The 19765-nt window shown below is 47.4% G+C and overlaps 1 protein-coding gene across 1 annotated transcript in view; it reads left to right on the top strand.

Annotated features, from left to right (window-relative positions):
- The window catches only part of LOC121835353 (rho GTPase-activating protein 45-like), a 77083-nt gene extending 65875 nt beyond the window's left edge, over positions 1-11208 (top strand). Inside the window, exons 21-26 of the mRNA XM_042289481.1 lie at positions 320-477; positions 1712-1837; positions 3560-3888; positions 5489-5729; positions 9526-9625; positions 10983-11208. Coding sequence (XP_042145415.1) covers positions 320-477; positions 1712-1837; positions 3560-3888; positions 5489-5729; positions 9526-9625; positions 10983-11178 — 1150 coding nt within the window. The 3' untranslated portion in view covers positions 11179-11208. The remainder of the gene's footprint in view (positions 1-319; positions 478-1711; positions 1838-3559; positions 3889-5488; positions 5730-9525; positions 9626-10982) is intronic.
- Positions 11209-19765: the final 8557 nt, after the last annotated feature.

Here is a 19765-nt window from a genome sequence, read left to right as displayed (position 1 = left end):
GATGGGAAAATGGCAGCCAACGAAGCCCAAGAATGCATAGGGTTGAATGGCGTAAACTACCGAGAACGGGCCCCATTTTCCCGTTGAAAGTTTTAAAATATTGCTCATAAGTTTTGAATAAGATGACGGTTTGTCCTGAAACTTTGACCTCTGGTTTGGACCGCTATAGCATTACGTATTGGCAGTGATTCAGTGTTTGGCGATGCATAGTTCCTTGTTGTGGTAAAAAAACACCTTACATTTTCTTTTCGGGGGCAAGCTAGACTTGGGGAGTTGGAGAAATCCAGGGAAGCTGACTTTCCTGTGTTGGCCATTGCAGAGAAGGCAGTGCCTCGCTGAGCTCGCTGGTGGACACGGTGCACCAGACCAGGGCCATCGAGCTGCTCATCACGTACGTCGACCGGATATTCGAGGACCCCGACGCCAACGAGCAGTACACTGTGCTGGAGGCCATCACGAGGCCTGCGCCACAAGAGGGTGAGGCTACCGATTCATCTACCTTTTTCCGAATTCCCAATGTGAGGGTTTCTCGGTATAAAGCTGCGTGGGTGAACGCACAAGGAACCGAGAACATTCCTTCGAGCGAGGAGGCTATGCTCCTTTTTACCTCACGTCCGGTCGCAGCGGATGCTACGAGCCATCGAAGCCAACCTAAGGCCATGAGAGTTTCCTGTGACCTTCTACAGAAAGTGCCGTGACGTGCAGAAAGCATAGTCACGGGCTATGTTCACAAAGCTGGATTGTCTGGAATTGCTCGTAGCGTCTGCTATTGCCAGACGTAAGGTGAAACGGAGTATAGACCTGTTAGTTTCACTGAGCTATGGTTATCTAGATTCAGCTCCCGAGACATTGCTTACGTGCCCATTGTATTTTTGGAACCCCAAGTTGGTACAAAGAAACTTCTCTCCTTCTTATCTCTAGTTTCCTGCCAAGATAACTCTTCAACAGGGGGCACCACTTCTGTTGAAAGAGGCAGGTCAAACCGATCTGTGACGATCGGTTTGAAACTAATGAAGCAGACAGTGTGCATCTGTTATATTCCTACAGTATCTTCTGGGCCACAGTCTGTACCATATAGCCCACAAGTGCAAATTTTGACTGAAAGAAAAGTGCTTTTCATTAGATGATATTGTCAAAGGGTGGTTGTCACATGGCATTTGTCGCAAGGGAGGTTTCCAAGGGGTGTTCATCACAAGTATGTTTGTCACAGGGGTGTTTGTCATGGAGGTATTTGTCACTGGAGTGTTCATCTACAGGAGGGTTTGTCACAAGAGTGCTTGTCATGGGGTGTACAATACAACCCTATTTGTCATGGGGGTTTTGCTGAAAGTGTGTTCATCACCAGGGTGTTCGTCACATGGGTGTTTGTTAGTCATGGGGGTGTTTGTCACAAGCGTGTTCGTCACGGGTTTTCGTCACGAGGGCATTGTCACTTGGTGACTGGGGTACGTGTTCATAAGAGGAGGATTTGTCATGGGAGTGTTAATCACAAGTGTATTTGTCATAAGGGTGCTTATCATGAGAGTGCTTGTCACAAGGGTATTTGTCACAGCAGTGTTTGTCACGGGGGGTTCATCACAAAGTGCAACAAGCACTACCTTGTTGCTCATCGCTGCGCCATCCTAGTCAACTTGACTTGTGAGTTTTCACCGCATGCGATGGTTTTGGTGCACTGCCAGATGTAGTAATTCCCTCGAAAATGCTACGCCAGACTCCCCGGAAGTTGCCGAGGAGGATCCCAATCCACCGCTGAGTCGAGCGGCTTCGGCGACAAGTCAGGCGAGCGACGAAGGGCAGCGTGGGGCCGACGTTGAGAGCCATACCTGTGGAACACTTGGTGAGACGGGAGACCAGATTCACTGTGGTACACATCGCGACACTGTTAGCGCGAACACGACATCGGTGCATTTTCGCATTTTACTTCTAAATAGTATTAGCGAGCACGAAATTTTATCGCTTACATTATAGAACTAATTGAGCTCTTTCCGTAGCAATAATAACTTGGATGAAATCTCTTGGTTTGAATGAGAAGAACTGGAAAAACTGGCGATCACTTGTTCGCGCTAACAGTGTCGCACTCTGTACCTGAGTACTTTGTATTATACATATGCAAACTAATTTTCGTATATTTTTGAAAAAACAAAAAATAGCAGATGCATCTATCCCCCCTTTTTTTATGTCTAGCAATGTTGACATCATACCTCAACTTCAATATCCTGTGGGCATAATTGGAGGCCGTGTATAAGGGCAGTATATTATCTTATTACTGTAGTTTCTACTTTTGTCATCGTAGACACTACTACTACTTTTTTTGCATGTGTGCATAGAAAGAGACAGGTGTGCGTACAATTATTAGGTTGTTTTTAGCCTTTATTTGGAGCGTTGGGGTGCCTGTTAAGACACATATTTCCAGTGTCCGATCATTAAACTGTTTTAGAAGCAAACAGTTAAAAGGACACAAATATGTGGAAGGTAGGCACAGGACAACAGCTGACTTTCAACTGATCCTCTATTTCTCTTGATGTAAAGGAGACAACAAATTTCTGACAGCATGTGCATGCATACATGACCAAATTTATGACAATATCAAGTACTTCTTCCTTTGGCAAGGCCAATATTTTAACAAGCTCTTAAGCATGCACCCCTGCCCTCCCTCCTCTCCTCTTTCAGAATGTTAAGTTGATTACTTCATACGTCCAACCAACTAACCCAGCCATCTGTTGCAGTTAAAAAAAACATGCACTGTGCCCCCTGCACAAGTATACAGTCATTTCGCATTAACCTGGAACCCGTTAATATGGATACCTTGCTATATGGACAAAATTTACATAGACAACCTGGTTACATATATTCATTTCTTTGTTGTTACTACGAACGACCCATTTTATGGACAATTGTTTCAAGGAAAGGAGGTGTCCGTATCGGAGGGGAGCTCCGACCAAAACTTTTTATAGTCACTGATTTGCCTCAAAATTTATTCAATGTATCAACGGACAAATTTGAAGTACAACCCAAGTTGCAAGTCAGAATAATTTCTTTTTTTTTTTTTGCAAAGTTATTGAAGTTTTAACTTTGGTCTGGGGGTCTGAAGCGGCTCCACTGGCAACACTTGGAATGTGACACCAGACGCTGAATATGGTGCAGTATGGGGCGTTACAGTTTGTTTCCGACAGTTTACAAAGAAATTTGATAGTTCGATACAAATTATGGTCCAACTCATGCCATCAAATCGAAGAAAAAACGCGAGCAATATATTGTGTTTTGTAGACCGCCTGCTCGACTTGCAAGTTATGCAACATGTGACGCACCACCTTCGTTTGCCGTTTTCTCATTAGCCATTTCGAATTTGGAGATAATGAACATAGTGCCGGAAAGAGCAAAGCCATTTGCATTTTGCAAATGTGCTCAAATGTGCAAAGAGCACATTTGCATTTTGCAAATGTGCTCAGTTTGGGTAGCCCAAAGAGCCGCCAGAGTCATATGTGTATCTTCTTTTCATGTCTCGTTGTCAATGCCGTACAACCACTCCGGTGGCTCACCCAACATTCCCCCTTCTCAGGTGATTGGCCCGCAGCCGAAGGCGGTTCTGAGGATGGCGAATCGGATGCAAGCGACGACGGCCGCGCCAGTGCCTCTCCCCTGGCGCCGACGCAAGATCGCTGCAGCCCCGACGACGCTCACGAGGAAGACCCTTCGGGCGAGGACCCCGCCGGAGACTGCCCTCCCGTTCCACCCCCTCGCCGGGCAGCCGGCACCAGCTCGCTCCGGAGCAAGCGCCTCGAGAACCAGGCTCGCGGTGGGCAAGGCGGCGGGCAAGGCGGCGGGCAAGGCGGCGGGCAAGATGGCGGCGTCACGTGGTCGGCCATCTCCAAACTTGCAAGTCATAAGGTGCATTCTGACTCTCCTACTTCATGGTGCAGTATTTTTGTTTCTTTGGGAACTGTTCAAATATGACACCAGGAATGCGTTTGTTACTGGTCTGTGCAAATCGTAAGGTGCGTTCAGACTCTCCTTTGCGTTCACTAAGGCTGACCAGCAGTCTGGCCCTACCGATGTTCGCTTCTATGCCCCACCGTTCCAAAGTGGTCAAAATGTGTGGGAAGACAGTGGTCCTTTTCCCCCAGATTTATCATACAAGCTTTATGCTTCCAACCCTCTGTTTTGAGGTGTTCCTTTTCTTTTTCTGGGAACCGTTTCATAGCGATGCCTGGAAAGCACTTTCAAACTGTTTATGTGACTATGATTCCTCAAGGAATCATATTATGGTCTATGGTGCCTTGAGGGCATCTCCGACTGGTGTGTTTAGCGCCCCGTTCTGCCCATCCGTCGAAAGTGGTCCCAGAATGGCAACAAATTATGTAACAAAAGCCTGTGTGTTTTTGCAGTAGGATGTCACAATCCTGACGGTCGGGCCAAGAAATTCAGGCAAAAAGTAAGAGCGAACAGGAGTGTCGCTGTCGTTGCGGCATCCAAACTCCTGGCTGCCGAAGCTTGCGTGGCTTGTTAAAATCATGCGGTGGGCTAGTTGGCTGTACATCTTGGTAAAATTAGCGCAAAGACAAGGGACGAAGAATGTGGAGACAGGATATAGATGCACTACTTACAACTGGCATTGAATAAGTGAGAGAAAGACAAAGAAGTACTGACAGTTAAAAGAGAAAGACACAAATAAAAACCTGAGAAATTGTCAGTGAAAGAAGGGGTGGGAGTGAAAGGGAAATAGCGATAAAAAGAAGGAATAAAAAAAGAGACTAAAAAAAAACGGGAAGGAAAAGGGGTTTAGGTTTAAGCTTGATGGCTGGGCTGTCCAAAACGACCAGTCATCAAGCTTAAACCTTACCCCCTTTTTCTTCCCCGCTTTTTCCCTTTCTTTTTTATCGCTATTTCTCTCTCTCAGGTTTTTATTTGTGTCTTTCTCTTTCAACTGTCAGGACTTCTTCGTCTTCCTTTCACATTACTATTAAATGCCAGTTGTAAGTAGCACTCTATTCTGTCTCTAAGTTTTTCCCCCCTTGTCTTTGCGCTAATTTTACCAAGACGGGGATTGTTAACGTGGAGAGTGACCGGCAGCAGAACAGGCGCCCGCCACATCCATCGCCACTGCTGTGACGCCGCTAGGATCACAGCCGGCAGCGACGTGAAACTCCCGCGAAGTCACCGGGTGGAAACAGAGGGACCGCTTTTTAGAATGTGGTAAACACGTCCAGGCGAAAATCAGTCCACTTCCAGCTGGGATTATGGAACTGGAAATGAGGCAGTCCAGCTGGATTCCAACTGGGTCCAGCTGGGTCCAGCTGGAAATCCAGCCGGACTGTCTCATTTCCAGTTCCATAATCCAGCTGGAAGTGGACTGGTTTTCGCCTGGACCAGTCGCAGACGTGTTCCCGGCAGATTGCAACCTTTGTTATTGCGTTCAAACTGAAGATTTGTTCATGTTTCAGAGACCTGAGTTGGCACTGACCTGATATTGTTGCGCCGCAATTGGCAGAGGCAGCACCAGCAGAACCAGCACCAGCGACTGTCAAGGCCCACCAACGTGGCGGAGCTGCGGCGGCAGTTCTTTGAGGCCCCCTGGGGCAGTGCCAGCCTGGAGGAGTTCTCGGCCGGCAGCCTGCCCCACTCGCCGGCCATGCAGCGCCTCCTCTCTTCCACGCGCACCTCGAGCGAGCCTCACCTGGCGGCGCACCAGGACGCACCTTCCTCGGGGCCCTCGTCGCTCCAGGACAGAGGTGCCAAAGCTCGGGCTACGTGCAGTCCTCTAGCCGGCTTGTTTTTGGCTCGTAGCCGAAATCGAGTTGGCGCAAGGCCGGTGCCTACCCCGCTCACGACCTAGGCCCGAGCCCAGCTGACTCGTGACAGGGCTAACCGGAGCTCAGGCAGTTCTTGGCCGGAGCCCTGCCGGTTTTGTACATTCTCAGAAAAAAAAAGGGTATACTCTTACAGCCTTTTTTTCATATACAACATCCCCAACTTATTAAACCTATAACCTATTAAAACAGCGAAAATATTTATTAAAGACTAGAGAAAAAATGAAAGCTGTTTACTACTCCCTGTCACACCACATTGGAGCGCAGCTCTTCAGGAGGAGGAGGAGGGAAGGAAACTGAGAAAAAGGGTATATTCCTCCTCCCTCCTCCTCCCTCATGATCCTGCCTGCTACTCCTGAATGATAGGGCTCCGGTTCGAAGCCGGCCGAGGGACAAGAGATAAAAGTCTTTTAAAATCATTTTTCGGAGTAATGAAAATTCGGATTCGTCCCCCCTGCTCCCCTCCTTTCTCCTCCTCCCCTCACGGCGGTCACGTGATCTTGGGGGGGGGGGGGGGGGGGGCGGAAGTCACGTGACCGCGGCGTCGCCGTTGCCGTAACCTAACGGTTACGGCGACGGCGACGCCGCTCAAGCCGGAAACGGACGCCTAAGAGCTGCGCTCTAAAAAAACACTGAGGTTTTGCAATAGGGCCAAGAAGACTCTGATTGTTTTTTTTTTGCAGTCAGTAACACATGCGTTAGCTATTTTAATAAGTTGTCCCACTTGGCTATCAAGCCGCTCGCGAAAGTTGGTACCATCAGTTTGACGTCAGTGCGCTGTACGTCGAACTGAAGTTTTGGGGTGTAGCGTATGGGACAAAGGGTGTAAGGCCCTTTTGTTCTGAGAGTGTAGCCATAGCCATCTTGCAGCCGGTTCATAGCCAGAGCACAGCCAACACATAAGCAGAGCCCAGCTGGCTCATAGCCGGGGGCCAGCTGGCTCTTGACCAAAACCCAATCAGTTTGTAGCTTTTAGCCATCTTGTAGTCGGCTTGTAGCCAGAGCCCAGCAACCTTTGAAACAGAGCCAGGTGGCACCGAGCTGGCTTTTGGCAAGGGCTAACTGGAGCTCAGCCAGTTTTTGATCGAAGCTCTGCTGGTTCTATAGCCACAGCCATCTTGTAGTTGGCTCATAGCCGGAGCCCAGCCAACTCATAAATGGGGCCCAGGTGGCTCACAGCCGGGGACCAACGGGGGTTGAGCCAGCTGTTGGACAAAACCCAGTCAGTTTGTAGCTATAACCATTTTGTAGCCAGCTGATAACCAGAGCCCAGCCAACTCATAAATGAAGTCCAGCTGGCTAATGGCCAGGAACCAACCGGCTCTTGGCCAGGGCCCAGTCAGTTTGTAGCTTAACCATCTTGTAGCAAGGGTCGAGCCGGTGCCCAGCTGACTCATGGCAGTGGGGCTAACTGAAGCCCAGCCGGTTCTTGGCTGGAGCCATCTTCTAGCCAACTTATAGCCAGAGCCCCCAGAACTATGTTCTGGGGCTTTGGTTTTAAGAACTATGTTAACGTGCACCCAGAACTATGTTAAAAACAATCTTGAAGATGTGTAATGTACTACCAAGTGAAACTACTATGGTAGATTGTGCGGCAAGGCGATGAGGTCAATGCACTGCCCGCATGCACACACACACACACACATACACAAACAAACCAGGGATGGGCAGTATTTGAAATATATATTTAAAATATTTTGAGTTGTGTTTTATTTATAATTTCATTTGTCTACTCTATTTGTCAATTGAATTCATATACTGAAAATTTAGTATTTTAAATGTTTGTCTTACAAATACTGTCCAGATACAATTTTGGGTACTGTTTTTTGGAATCAAATGCAATGATATCCACTCTTTGCAATATAGCCAATGCAAAGAACATGAAACTTGTTGCACTTTGCTCATAATAAACATGGAAGTAGAGCAAGGAATTAACAGGATAGGCACAAATAATTAACTTTTTGGTTGACTGATTTATAATTTTTTAGTTGTCAGATTAACATGTTGTTTTTAAAGGCTTTATTGCTTCAAATGAGCCTTTCAGATTAAACTTGTACTGAATACATTGTGTTTCTTGACATTGTACCCACCTTATGACATCTTATGACAAATTTTAGTTTTAGAGCTGCATCCTTTTTTTTAAAGGGGCACTCAAGTAGGATTCTGAGATTGTCTATTTATTGTCATAACATGGTCTATGGGCTCTAAGCATCCTAAAATACCCGATATTGCATTCAAGGGTGGCTAATTTCCCTATTAAAAGTTCAATCAAAGATCATTCCAGTTGAAAATTCCCATTAGATTCCAATTGGAATTTCCAATTGGTACCAGCTAGGTTTTGGGACAACTAATTGGTCACTGCAATGGGAACCAATTGGAACCCATTAAGATTCCAACTGGAAAATTTTTTCCAGTTGGTGAGACCCATTGGCCAGTGTGCTTCCAATTGGAACCCGCTAAAACCAATTGGTTCCAATTAAAACCAGTTAGAATTCCGATTGGATCTAATGGGAATTTTCAGCTGGGATGCCACTTCCCCCTTTCTGCGCCATGGCGCAGAACACCAGGGCCCGTTTGCTCGAAGCACTAACCGCGGCTAAAGTCAGCCGCAGTACCTAGGAGGGGGATTTTGAGATCACGTGTCTGGGCTCGGTAGGGATGCGGGGAAACATGGCGGTGCCCCAGTGAGTGAGCGCCGCTCGCTTTGGAACTAATATGTTGTTGTTGCTGCAATATCGGGCGTGTTAGTCAGCAACGAATGGTGCAGGAGGCTTTCGCTTTGCCTTACCTCAATTAAACCGCAAAGCATGGGCAATGACATCGCCACATTTTTTAGATAGTGTTTCGATTCTGGACATTCCTAAGCCTAATGAACGTGATAATTGTCGGCATGGCAAGGTCTTTGGAAAGCGGATTGTTGATAGCACACAAAAGCAGATGGCCGTTCCAACATACCTTTTTTCTAAATTATCCACGCACCGAGGTGCATGCTACGACTGTAATTGCACGCGTCGTACGTGCTGGCGTCTGCAGTAGTAACCGTTCTAAAGCAAAAAGTAGAAAACAAATTTTGCCTTGGTGAATGCGTTCGTTAAAGCCTTATTATGATTTTTTACTTCAAATCTTTTATAAGAGGAAGGCCAGCGCGCGTGAACCGTAGCAATACACTTCCAGCGTTCTCCTCGCAATGCTTGGATAATTTAGAAAAAAGGGGTGCCACCAGATGGGAAGGCAGCAGAGGAGGGCACATGACAGCCAATCATAAATGACGGCTTCCCGACAGACTGAATTTTCGAATATGTGGGCATTCTAAAAATCAGTTCGCCGGTAAGCCAACACTCGTGATTGGCTGACGCTTGCCCTCCCCTACTGCCTCCCCGTCCGGTGGTGCCCCTGGTGTTCTGTGCCACGACGTAGAATGAGAGGCACGGCATGATCTTTGATTAGATGTCTCTTCCTGCAATACACCCGGTATATGAGACACTAGCTCTCTGCATGTCATGAGGGGGGTTTTATGCTCTTGAAACCTGGATGTGCAGCTATTGTTAGGCTACTAATGGACATCCATGGAAACAAAACATCTTCAAAGCTGACATATATAAAATGCTATGCACAAAGCTTTCTGGGGTTCAAATTTTTCTGTCCATGTTTTCAAGAACCTGTCAGATGTGTGGCAGGCATGTGAATGAGCATGTTTTGGCACCTTTCTTTCTCATAGACTCCAAGGAGTCCTCGGGGACTTTTGGAAGGCCAAACTTTCGGGAGAGTGGCCCCCATCGAGTCTGGCCTCACGGGCCAGGAGATGCCGCTCCAAGAAGGTAAACTTCTTGCACTTCTTTTTAACACAGAATGTGTTTATGGGTTGGACTTTATGCAGGAAGTGTCATGCTCGAGGGTAAAGAAAAGCCATTACATGCAGACCAAGGCAACATAAAGCCTTCAAAGTCCATAACAGGGGATGCATGAGCATGCTCAGTCATTTTATCATAATTAGTGAGATTTGCTATGCTGAGTAGCGGAAATCGAACCCTGGACATTGCAATCCGCTACCCGACACCTCTGCTTGAGGCTACTATGAATAGGCAACCAGGACCGCAAGCAGTTAGACTAAGGCCGTGTTCTAAAATTTACTCAATCTTACTTCAGGGTAAGGGTTTTGTGCCCTTGGTGTTCTAAAACCTACTCGCGTCCAGCGTTTTTCAATCTGTGCTGTCACGTGACACGATCCGCCGGAGTAACTCGGATCCATTTGGGTAAGATTTGGAACACAGCCTAAGTGTGACTCTGGGAGCCTGTAGTAGTAGGCGACTGTCGGTGAATGCAACTGGCTTGTGAACGTGATGAAGTGCAGCTTCCCAATGTGATCTCACAATGTCATGGGTCTTGATCAAACTTAAACTTGCCTTGATCATTCTGACAAACCTGGAGAGTTCCTACATGAACGTGTCATGCATGCAACCCATTTGAAATCTGAACGACTGTTCTGGGAACATTTTTTCCACGTGGTATTGCTGATGTTTACAAGATATTTGTTGAGCACTCTGAGGCTGCCAGGCAGTTTCTTTCAAGGGTATCGATGGGACTCCAGGGCATCCTATACCTATCTGTAGGATTACATACTGTTAGGGTTGTTCTGTCTTACACACTAAAGAACCAACCATTTGCTCTCACTGCCCGCTCTTTGTTTTACTCTCACTTTTTGGTTTCATTGAAGCTTTATTTATGCAGGACAGATGCCAATCAATGCTAATTTTATTGTAATCAACTACTAAATCTGTATTTGCTAAGCCAAGTCCTGTCAGAAATGGCCAGTCTATGATACAGACCTTTCCAATAATCGCCTTCTCCCATCTTCTGCTGAACTGTGTAATTCGTTCTGTGCGTGCAAACTAGCTTTTTTCTGCAAAATATCAGGCTTTGTACGTGAGTTCACAGCTAACTGGCTCAGCATTTTTCAGTTGACATATGAGCAGTGCAAAGGTAGACAGCGTGCAGCTGCTCTTAAATTCTTTGTTGCACTTAGGGAGCACCTAGCCCCTTTGAAGGACAGCTAGGAATGGGAACCTTTGAGAGAGTTTTATTGCTGAAGAAAACCAGTCGGAGATGCTGCGCTGTCCACGCTGTTCTCTTTTAGAGTTTGTTATTATAAATCGCCACGTTTCCTCCTCCTCACAGGACACACACCCCTCTGCGCGAAAGTGTCTCTCTCAAGCACCACTGGTACAGTACAGACGAAGCGAGCAGCGAACAGGAAACCACGACATGCTCATCTTCCTGGGGCTTGACAAGGACGCAGCTGCCCTCGGCTTCCGACCGGAGTGGAGCTCAATGCCCGTCACCATCAATGGGACGAGCACCGCGTTTTGTATAGACGTCCACAGCTCCAAGCAGACGGACATCATCTGTGCTCACAGCCTCAAGCAGATGGATGTTATCTGTGCTCAGAGCCCTAAGCAGATGGACGTCGTCTGCTGCCAAACATATTTAGTCTGCTAACAGTCAGATGTCGTCTGCTAACAGAGGGATGTTGTCTGCTAACAGATGGACGAACGTCGTCTGCTAGCAGTCTGACGTCGTCTGCCAAAAGTCGGACCTTGTCTTCTAGCAAACGGACGTCGCCTGCTAACAAACAAACATTGTCTGCTAACAGACGTGCACACAGCTCTCGCTGTTTCCCGTTTCTGGGACTTCGTGGGCAGCTTTAATAAGCCCCTTTTTTCAGGAGACATAACCTCCCGCCACTTTGAGACGCTGCCATTGGCGATTTGCGTCGCTTTTGTCGTTGAGGTGGGAGACGGGTTTGGGGGGTTATGGAGCCTAGTGCTCCAGAAGGGCATTTGATTTTGAAAAAAAGGTTTGCTACATTTGAGGCAGCACCCAAATGTTTGTTTTTATGTTTGTGGTTTTTATTTGTTACGGTGTTCCTCAGTTGCTAACTTTTGACGTCGAGTCTGCACTTTCGATGGTTCCCCTGATCACTCGTGGGCCTTTATTTAACATGTTTGATGAGCGCTTCTTCCTTCCTCAGTCACCTTTGGTGTTCCCTTTTGCAAAGGGTTACTATTTTATCGCAGCGTTCCGGAAGGAACTCGGCGTGAAGCTTGTTGGGCAAATACATTTACGGCGTCATTTTTGTTTGTTAATCTCCACGGCAACATATCCGGCCGTCGCACGCACAGGGTCTATTTGCTATATCCTCACCGCTTTGACGTTAGTTCAGGTCGAGTGGCACACAGTCAGTTCAAACGTCCTTTCCGGGAAGGAACATGCCCTTTTCTCGCACGTGCCTCAAGGCTGTAACCTCGCAGGTTCAGAATAGCAGGACTAAGCTCTCTGCTCACCCTGATTGGTGGTTTTCTTGTCTCCAGCATTCACTATGCTAAAATGGAAAGAGCAGAGGGCTTTGGGGGGGGGGGGGAGAGGAGAAGTCTGTCCTGCCTTTCTTAACCTGCAACAGGCTGTAGGGACCTCAATCCCAGAGGCTCACAAATGCACCTGAAATGTTTCCTGCCCTCACCTGGCCACAGTGCCTTCGTCGAGCCGACCCGACCGGACGGGTGGCTTGAAGCCAAGATAGTCAAACCGTTACATGTGGCCAAAGGCCTTTGAGCTATTGGTTGGTCAAATTCGGCTGGCCACACCTTTGCCTGGCGAGACCATTGCCTGTTCGGTTATCGGAGCCTTGACTGGTGGAATGCTCGATTGGCCGATCATGCCGTCAGCTGCCCAACACCTCGGAACTTTGTCTACTTCCTGCCAATCAGCACCCCGGTGGTTTTTAATCCGCGACGTCGTCGACAGCGTGTGCGCGAGCAGACGTGCTTTGCGGCGACACGCATGCCAAAAAGAATTTCACCTTGTTACTTTCACGGTCGAAGTTTGTCGACATGCACGCTAGTCAGGTGAAACTCGCACGAAAGCTGCCCTTTTTGAAAGGAGAAAAAAAATATATATATACATGCGCGGTTTTATTTTGACGAGCCGACGTGAAGATTGTTGCACCGTTTTTTCCTTTTTTTTTCCCAAAATGCTTGTTTGTAGGAACTAATGTGTGTAAATAAACACTGACGTTAGCGAGAGTTTGTGGAATTTGTCTTTATCTCAATGTGGCACATGGCATTGTACAAGGTCTCGTCCCTACTGAAAGATCTTATTTGTATAAGACATTTCTTGGTCCAATGAATGCATATGGTCAAATAAGATCATATAAGAGCAATATAAGATTTTATAAGAAGTTATAAGAAACGTTATGTTTCTTCTATCTTCTTATGGAATCTTATATGCTCTTATACGGTTCTTATGTGATCTTATTTATCATATGCGTTTATTGGACCAGGAAATTCCTTATACAAAATATTTTTCACTAAGGCTATCTGTGTCCGCGAGGTGGAGTTCCCTTTTACTCGCATCGCTTTTTTTTCTCTTCTTTTTCGTGGGTTTAACCCTTTAACCCTTTAATTTTAAAAAATACTTGAAATACATAAAATATTTTTGACGGGTTAAAGGGACACTGAGCTCGCAATGATTTTAATTTAAACATGACCTATAAGAGTCGAGGTACTCTGAACACAATTTTCGGCTCAAAATTCGTTTTCTTTCCGCCTGAAAACGGACCAAGGTTGCGACGGACGTGGTGCCGCTACTTCGGAACTGTCGTTCGTGGTGCCGACTAGTCGTTCTTCGAGCGCAGAACATCGAGCGGAAGGAATATAAGTGCGAAAACATCGCACGACAATCTGTAGACGCAACTACGCGTTGTCGTCTGCTTCGCATGCCAAACAAAGAAAAAAAAAAGAAAACGCGGTTGGGTGTTAGTTACGTGACTACCGGCCGTGAACTTCCGTGCTTGTGTTTCGAGCAGTTGAGTTTTGTCTTTTTCCTTAATTAAAAATATTTGCAGTTGGCGCCCGCGTAAAAGTGGCCGCTATTTATCACGTGGCGCTTGCGCTCTTCTAAAAGTTACTTGTTCATCTTCGTTTGAAGTGCAGCACAAAAGGAAGATTAATAAGTAACCTTTAGAGCCCAAGGGAAGCTCCTAAAAAAGCGCAAGCAGACGTGATCTGTGCGCCGGTCAGATGACGGCGGCGGCGGCGTACAGGCCTACCACGTGACCAGCGGCGGCTCCCGCGGGCGCCAGCTACAAATACTTTATTCACGAGTTAACCCTCAAAATGTTTGTCTTTCCTGCATATTTCAATCAAAGATTTGTACACCGTCGTCAAAATAGGCCATACAAATTAATATATTGAACAAAAAAAATGTTGCGTAGTATTCAGTATTGAGTGTAGTACTTTTTTGGATTGAGTTTGTGCCAAATCTAGCATCTGCTGCTACAATCAAAACAGTCCGCCTTTTTTCTTTTTTTTTTTTTTTTGCTGTGCAGAGTTTACACGTCAAATGCTGAGCGTTTGACGTGTGAACTCTGCTCAGCTGGCACCGAGAACCAGTGCTGCGTTAGTGTTCGGGAAGGACCCTGACCCAGTCGCACGCTTGGGCTGTGTTCCAAATCTTATCCAAATGGATCCGAGTTACTCCGGCGAGTCGTGTCACGTGACAGCAAAGACTGAAAAACGCTGGGCGCGGATAGGTTTTTTGAACCCCAAGGTACAAAACCCCTACCCTGGGGTAAGATCGAATAAATTTTGGAACACGGCCTTAGTGTTCAAGAAATGGCGGCTTTTCACAACGTGTTGTATCCAAGCGCATAAAAAACAAATTATTGGGGGGGGGGGGGGGGGGGGGGGGGGGAGGGGGGGGGGGGCGTGGATGGGGCTGAGTGTCCCTTAAATAGGTCATTGAGGCGTTTTAATACTGTTTTCTTTTTTCTTTACGTCATGATATAATGTCAAGACACTGCTCATTTTTCAAACGCATAAGGGTCCAGCCGCGGTGCCAGCTCTTTCGCGTCCGCGTGTGGGGATCTAGCCCCAATGATCATGTCACGCCCATGACGTTGCGGTGTCAGTTGGTGTTTGTTCGTAGTGTTGCAACGGCGACGAGTCCTCAAAGGAAACCCTCGGGTCGTCCTTTTTCTTTTTCTTGAGCCTCCCGTCAATGTCCTTTTTTTTATGATTTGACGCCCACAACAACGAGGCTCCACTCAGTGGTTAATCAACACCACCCAGAAGACAAGGCCCATGTGCCATCACTTGTGAATCCACGCGGCACCGCCTAGCTTATACGTCAGCATCCTCGCCAGAACGCGCGCTTTGCAGCGTCGCGCAACCGGAGCTGCGTGAGCATGGGCGGCGCCAAGACGAACGCGCCTGCCGTTTGCGGCGGTTCTCGCGGAGCTTCAGCGTGTTTGCCGCTCGGAGCGGATCGGGTATCGACTAACGATGAAGTCACGCGCAGGCCTTGTCATCTAGGTGGTGTTGCTGGCCCAGTATACCGCGTCGGCGCGTTAGGCACTGCGCGTGGAGGCTCTTTTGCAGTTTCGCTTTCCCGTTCCCGAGAAGGGTGCTTCTCCTTGCGCAGCGCAGCACTGCCACGAAACAGCAGAGCGAGGAGTCCAGTTTCGTCGAGATACGACTGATACGGCTGCGGGTTATCGAGGATGCGTATTTGGAAAAGCTCGCAGAATAAGTCAACACGTTTATTTCAGCCCTCTGATTGGCGCTTTTAGGGGCGAAGCTCCTTACGGTCTAGCCATGTCCGTCCGGCGTCCGTGCCCACGTCGATTGCCATTCCATCTGTCTTAAAAAAAAAGAAAAAAAAAATGTTTGCGCAGTCGAAAGGATTCGAACCTGTGCGGGGAGACCCCAATGGATTTCTAGTCCATCGCCTTAACCACTCGGCCATGACTGTGGGACGAGTAGGGGGGCTCCGAGATGTGGTAGTAACTAGAGAGCTGGAGATGTCATGGATGAAACGTTGCATTTAGCCGCTCAACGTCTATGCAGGAAAGGGCGTATATAAGCGCGTCAAACTTTGCATGCATTGGCTCAACGTTGAGAGACGAGAGGGCGCTGCGGTCAAATGCTCAAATGCGTATATAACCACGTTCCATACTACAAATTCTCTTTCTAACATGGATGAAAACGAACGAAAAGGTCGGCGTGCTGCTTCTCAGCGTCTACGCAGACAGCAAGCTGCTCCGGAGACCAGGGCGCGAGAAGCTGCTGGAAAGCACTACCTGTGAACAAAATCAGTATGATCAGCACCTCCAGAGCTTCGCCCCAATCAACATCATTCACCACGTGGAGATGCGGTCATTTTTCATGGACGTTACATAGCCTGGTTTTAAGGGGGGGGGGGGGGGGGGGGGAGGGGCACTGTATTTGCTTTATACAAGTTAATACTGCTGAGGTCAGCACGTGCGGCGCGTGGAAAACCAATCCCTGCATTCTCCTTGATGCTTGGGTAATATAGCAATCGTTTTTTTGCGGTGAGCCAGAAAGTGCGTGTGCATCACACAAACAGGGCCGTACCCAGAAAAAAATTTCGGGGGGGGGGGGGGGGGGGGGGGGTTTCGGGGACAACGGCGGCCATTTTGAAAGTGTCTATTGTCTTATTTTCGCATATGAATCATGTGCATCGGTGGCATATAATGGAGAGTTACAGCAAACCGGAGAACCGGTCCCGGTTTGGTACCCGGTAGCCGACCGGCGCCACTGCGCGTGCGCAGAGGTGGAGATTAAAATCGGCTGGCTGCAAGTGCACCGACCAGGGCCGTACCCAGAAAAAAATTTCGGGGGGGGGGGGGGGGGGGGGAAGGTCAGAACCCCCTAACTCCCCCCCCCCCCCCCCTGGTTACGGCCCTGCACACAAACACAGCAATGAACGCTCCCTCGTACGCTTTTATGACCATGTGTACACTCTGGACTTTCTGCGGCTATGCAGTCAAAGGTAAGGGAGCGCCGAACGACGATTCAACCTGTGCACGGGCACTCCCCCTCTCGTCGAAAACGCCACTGAAAGTTGCCCGCACGAGCATAGTGCCCGCAAGCTGCAACAAGGAAATTGTTCTTCTCAACGTTATTTATTCCAGACTTGTGCCTATCTCAAATACTCTACTCGAGATACTGTATTTCAATTACTTTTGGAAGTAATTTGGTTGCTTGCAGATACATTTGATCGTGAGTATTTGCTGGTCTATCTTAATTACATTTATCAATATCTTGTACTCATATCTCAAACAGATTTTTAAATCTTTGCAAAAAAAAAATTGTCGCTGAAATATTTTACGGGAATAATAATTCGTACACCCCAGCGCAAAGTTGAACCGATCGGAAACTTGAAGCGGAAATGACCAAACAATGATCAGGAAACAAGCGCAGAACCACAGATGCAGACTCAAAAAGCCAACTGTTGTATTTAAAATTTTCGCAAGTTCTATTTACACTACCTAGATGGCGCGACTGTCCACCATTGCGCCCGTGTTTTCAGGGTTACGTCCCCGTGGCGCTTGACCCCCATGTTTGTTTACCGTTATATAAATGAGTACGTTAGTACCGTTATATAAATGAGCATATCCAAGCTTCCGCACTGAAAGAAACGCGCCAAACTATACTGAAACGCATCTAGAAATATTTTAATAAAACGACATTTACTAACAACTGTCATTTTAATTCTCAGATGTGCGTGTGAATATTGCATCTAATCGAATTACGCGGTGTTACTGTTTGCTCCATGCACTGTAAAAGTAACCTGTTGTGGGTGGCCTTCCATTGCACCTATAGAAAACACATTAGCACAAGCGAGGCTGTAACTAGGTAGGAGCTCGAGCCTTAAAACGCACTTTCAAGAACTTTAAACAAAAATATAGAAACTAAAAAGAAATGTAGCGAAGCAAAATGGTTTTATGTCATTCCCGAAGGGCCACTGTTAACACGAACACGATATAGACGTTTTTTGTTTTTTTTTTGCAGTATTTTTTTGACAGCTATTGAGAGCGCTCATATTTTGTCACTCATATTTATGCCCCAAACGAGCGCTTTCTTCCACACAAATAGGTTGATAGCAGCCCCTCAAATTTAAGATGAAAAGATAAAAAAAACATTGCATCCATTGTTCGCGCTAACAGTTTCGCGCAGTGTAAATAAACACCAAGGTGCTCTATCACAAACCGAAGCATACGAACAAAAAAGAGCTCATTTCATTGAGAAAATTTTTTTTACCACAATCTGCTAAGAAACGAAAGCGATAGCTGTACTACGGTAGCGCAATGCAGGTGGAATGATGCCGTCAGGTACCTGAGGAAGGACGTGCGACGTGGCTAATTTTAATAGCCGTCTTGGTTGGCGTCGTGGAGGCCACTCACCGCTGCCACTAGTGCTCGGGAATCCGTGAGGTAAGTGGGTAAGCGCGGTGGAAGTTTCTAAAACCATCCAACATTACGCGTAGCAACTGTGGATGCTGCCAAAATGAGATTTCGCATAACGCGAGTAATGTTTGAAAACAAGTCTTTCAAGCAGACGACACGAGGATTCGCCCTCCGTTGCGCAATTCTTGGCGAGACGCCAGGGTTGCCCTCTTCGCTTGTCTTCGCTCACTTCGCGTGGCACGACAGACGGGGAGTCCCGACTACCCTCTCTTCGCAACCAGAAAAAAGAGAAAAGTTTTTTTTTTTGTTTTTGTTTCTTTTTTTTTTTTTGCACGTGCTGCCACGACAAGTGACGAGGACGAAATCTCCGCAAAGCGTCACCCATAAAGCTGTCGCTTTGAAAAGGAGAGATATAAATGAAGCACTGACTTTCGCTAATGTGCGGTGTCTTGCTAACTGAAGTAACGGACAAATGATCTGTTCTTTCGCGGACTGCTCGTCTAGGAACATCGCGTCCGCTGGCTTCAACAAGGCAGCACCTGTTCCCACCGTTCAGGGGCCGCGAAGGGATTGCAGCGATTTCCCGAAGTAGCCGGAGGTCAACCGTGAAACGTTTTCTGAAGGATGGCGTCTCAAACGAAGTTTGCGCAACTATCTTAGTGCAGCGAGGTGAATACCGGCTAAGCGCGTTCTCAAGCATGCTTCCAAATGGCTCGAGCTCCCATTTCGAATGACCTTGCAGAAAAACATCATCTGTACTGAACCTTTACTGAGAGTGGAACAGGCTTCCTAAAACGGTGAGGAAAGCGGAGCTCTTGCTCCACTCTCAAATCCCAGAGCGGATCGCGCATGCGCAATGGCGACTTCGCTTTCCGTGTCGAAAACAGTCCACTAAAACTCTATTGATTCCCACAACGCACAACGTGGCATTACGCCGCAATGAGGCGCTTCGAGTTTTGGAATAAGTCTATTCTCATTTTGTGAATATACGAGCAATAAAAAAACCTTACCTCATACTTTCACGTCGGGTAGTCACTCTAAGCAAACACCTTTATTCTGAAGCCTTTCATCCAGGAGCCATAGAGAGCACGGGTCTCACACCGCGGTACCACCACCGTTGAGTTGCGAATAGCCTCACTCTGTATCCGACCCGCTTCCTGAGAGCCCTTGTTCTTTTCGGCAGCAAAATGTAGTCCCTTTTATCGTAGATCGCCGAGAGCTTAAAGGCCCGTTCACACTCTTGCAACCGACTGCGACCGAGAGAGACCAAAACGGTTTTTAAGCCTTTTGCGATCTCTTAGGACCAGCTCCGCTCGGTGCATCCGGTCCCAAGAAGTCTTTCTCGGTCGCACTCGGTTGCAAGAGTGTGAACGCGCCTTAACGGTCATGGGTATTATCTTCCCTTCTCTTGGTTCTTGATTCGCCTTGCAGTCTCAACGGCTGCGGGGCGATGGTATTAGGATTTTGTGTACGCATATCGAGCCACTTTATTTCCGCGTGCTTTGCATTTCGCGATTTCTTATTTTTTTTTGCCAAGTGTGAGTTTTGAGCAAGAGTACACAATTTCGCGACACTTAGTTATTGTGTACTGGTTCAGCGTCTTCGAGGCCTATGTTTACCCAGAGACTCAGTATTTATTCGGTAACAATTTTCGATGTCGGTAAGAAAGTCCGTGCTTATGTTAAAAGGAAAA

Source organism: Ixodes scapularis, unplaced genomic scaffold, assembly GCF_016920785.2.
Source record: "Ixodes scapularis isolate PalLabHiFi unplaced genomic scaffold, ASM1692078v2 PGA_scaffold12__126_contigs__length_90152505, whole genome shotgun sequence".
Lineage (NCBI taxonomy): Eukaryota > Metazoa > Arthropoda > Arachnida > Ixodida > Ixodidae > Ixodes > Ixodes scapularis.
The sequence above is the reverse complement of the archived record's forward strand: the minus strand, read 5'-3'. Positions and strand labels throughout refer to the sequence as shown.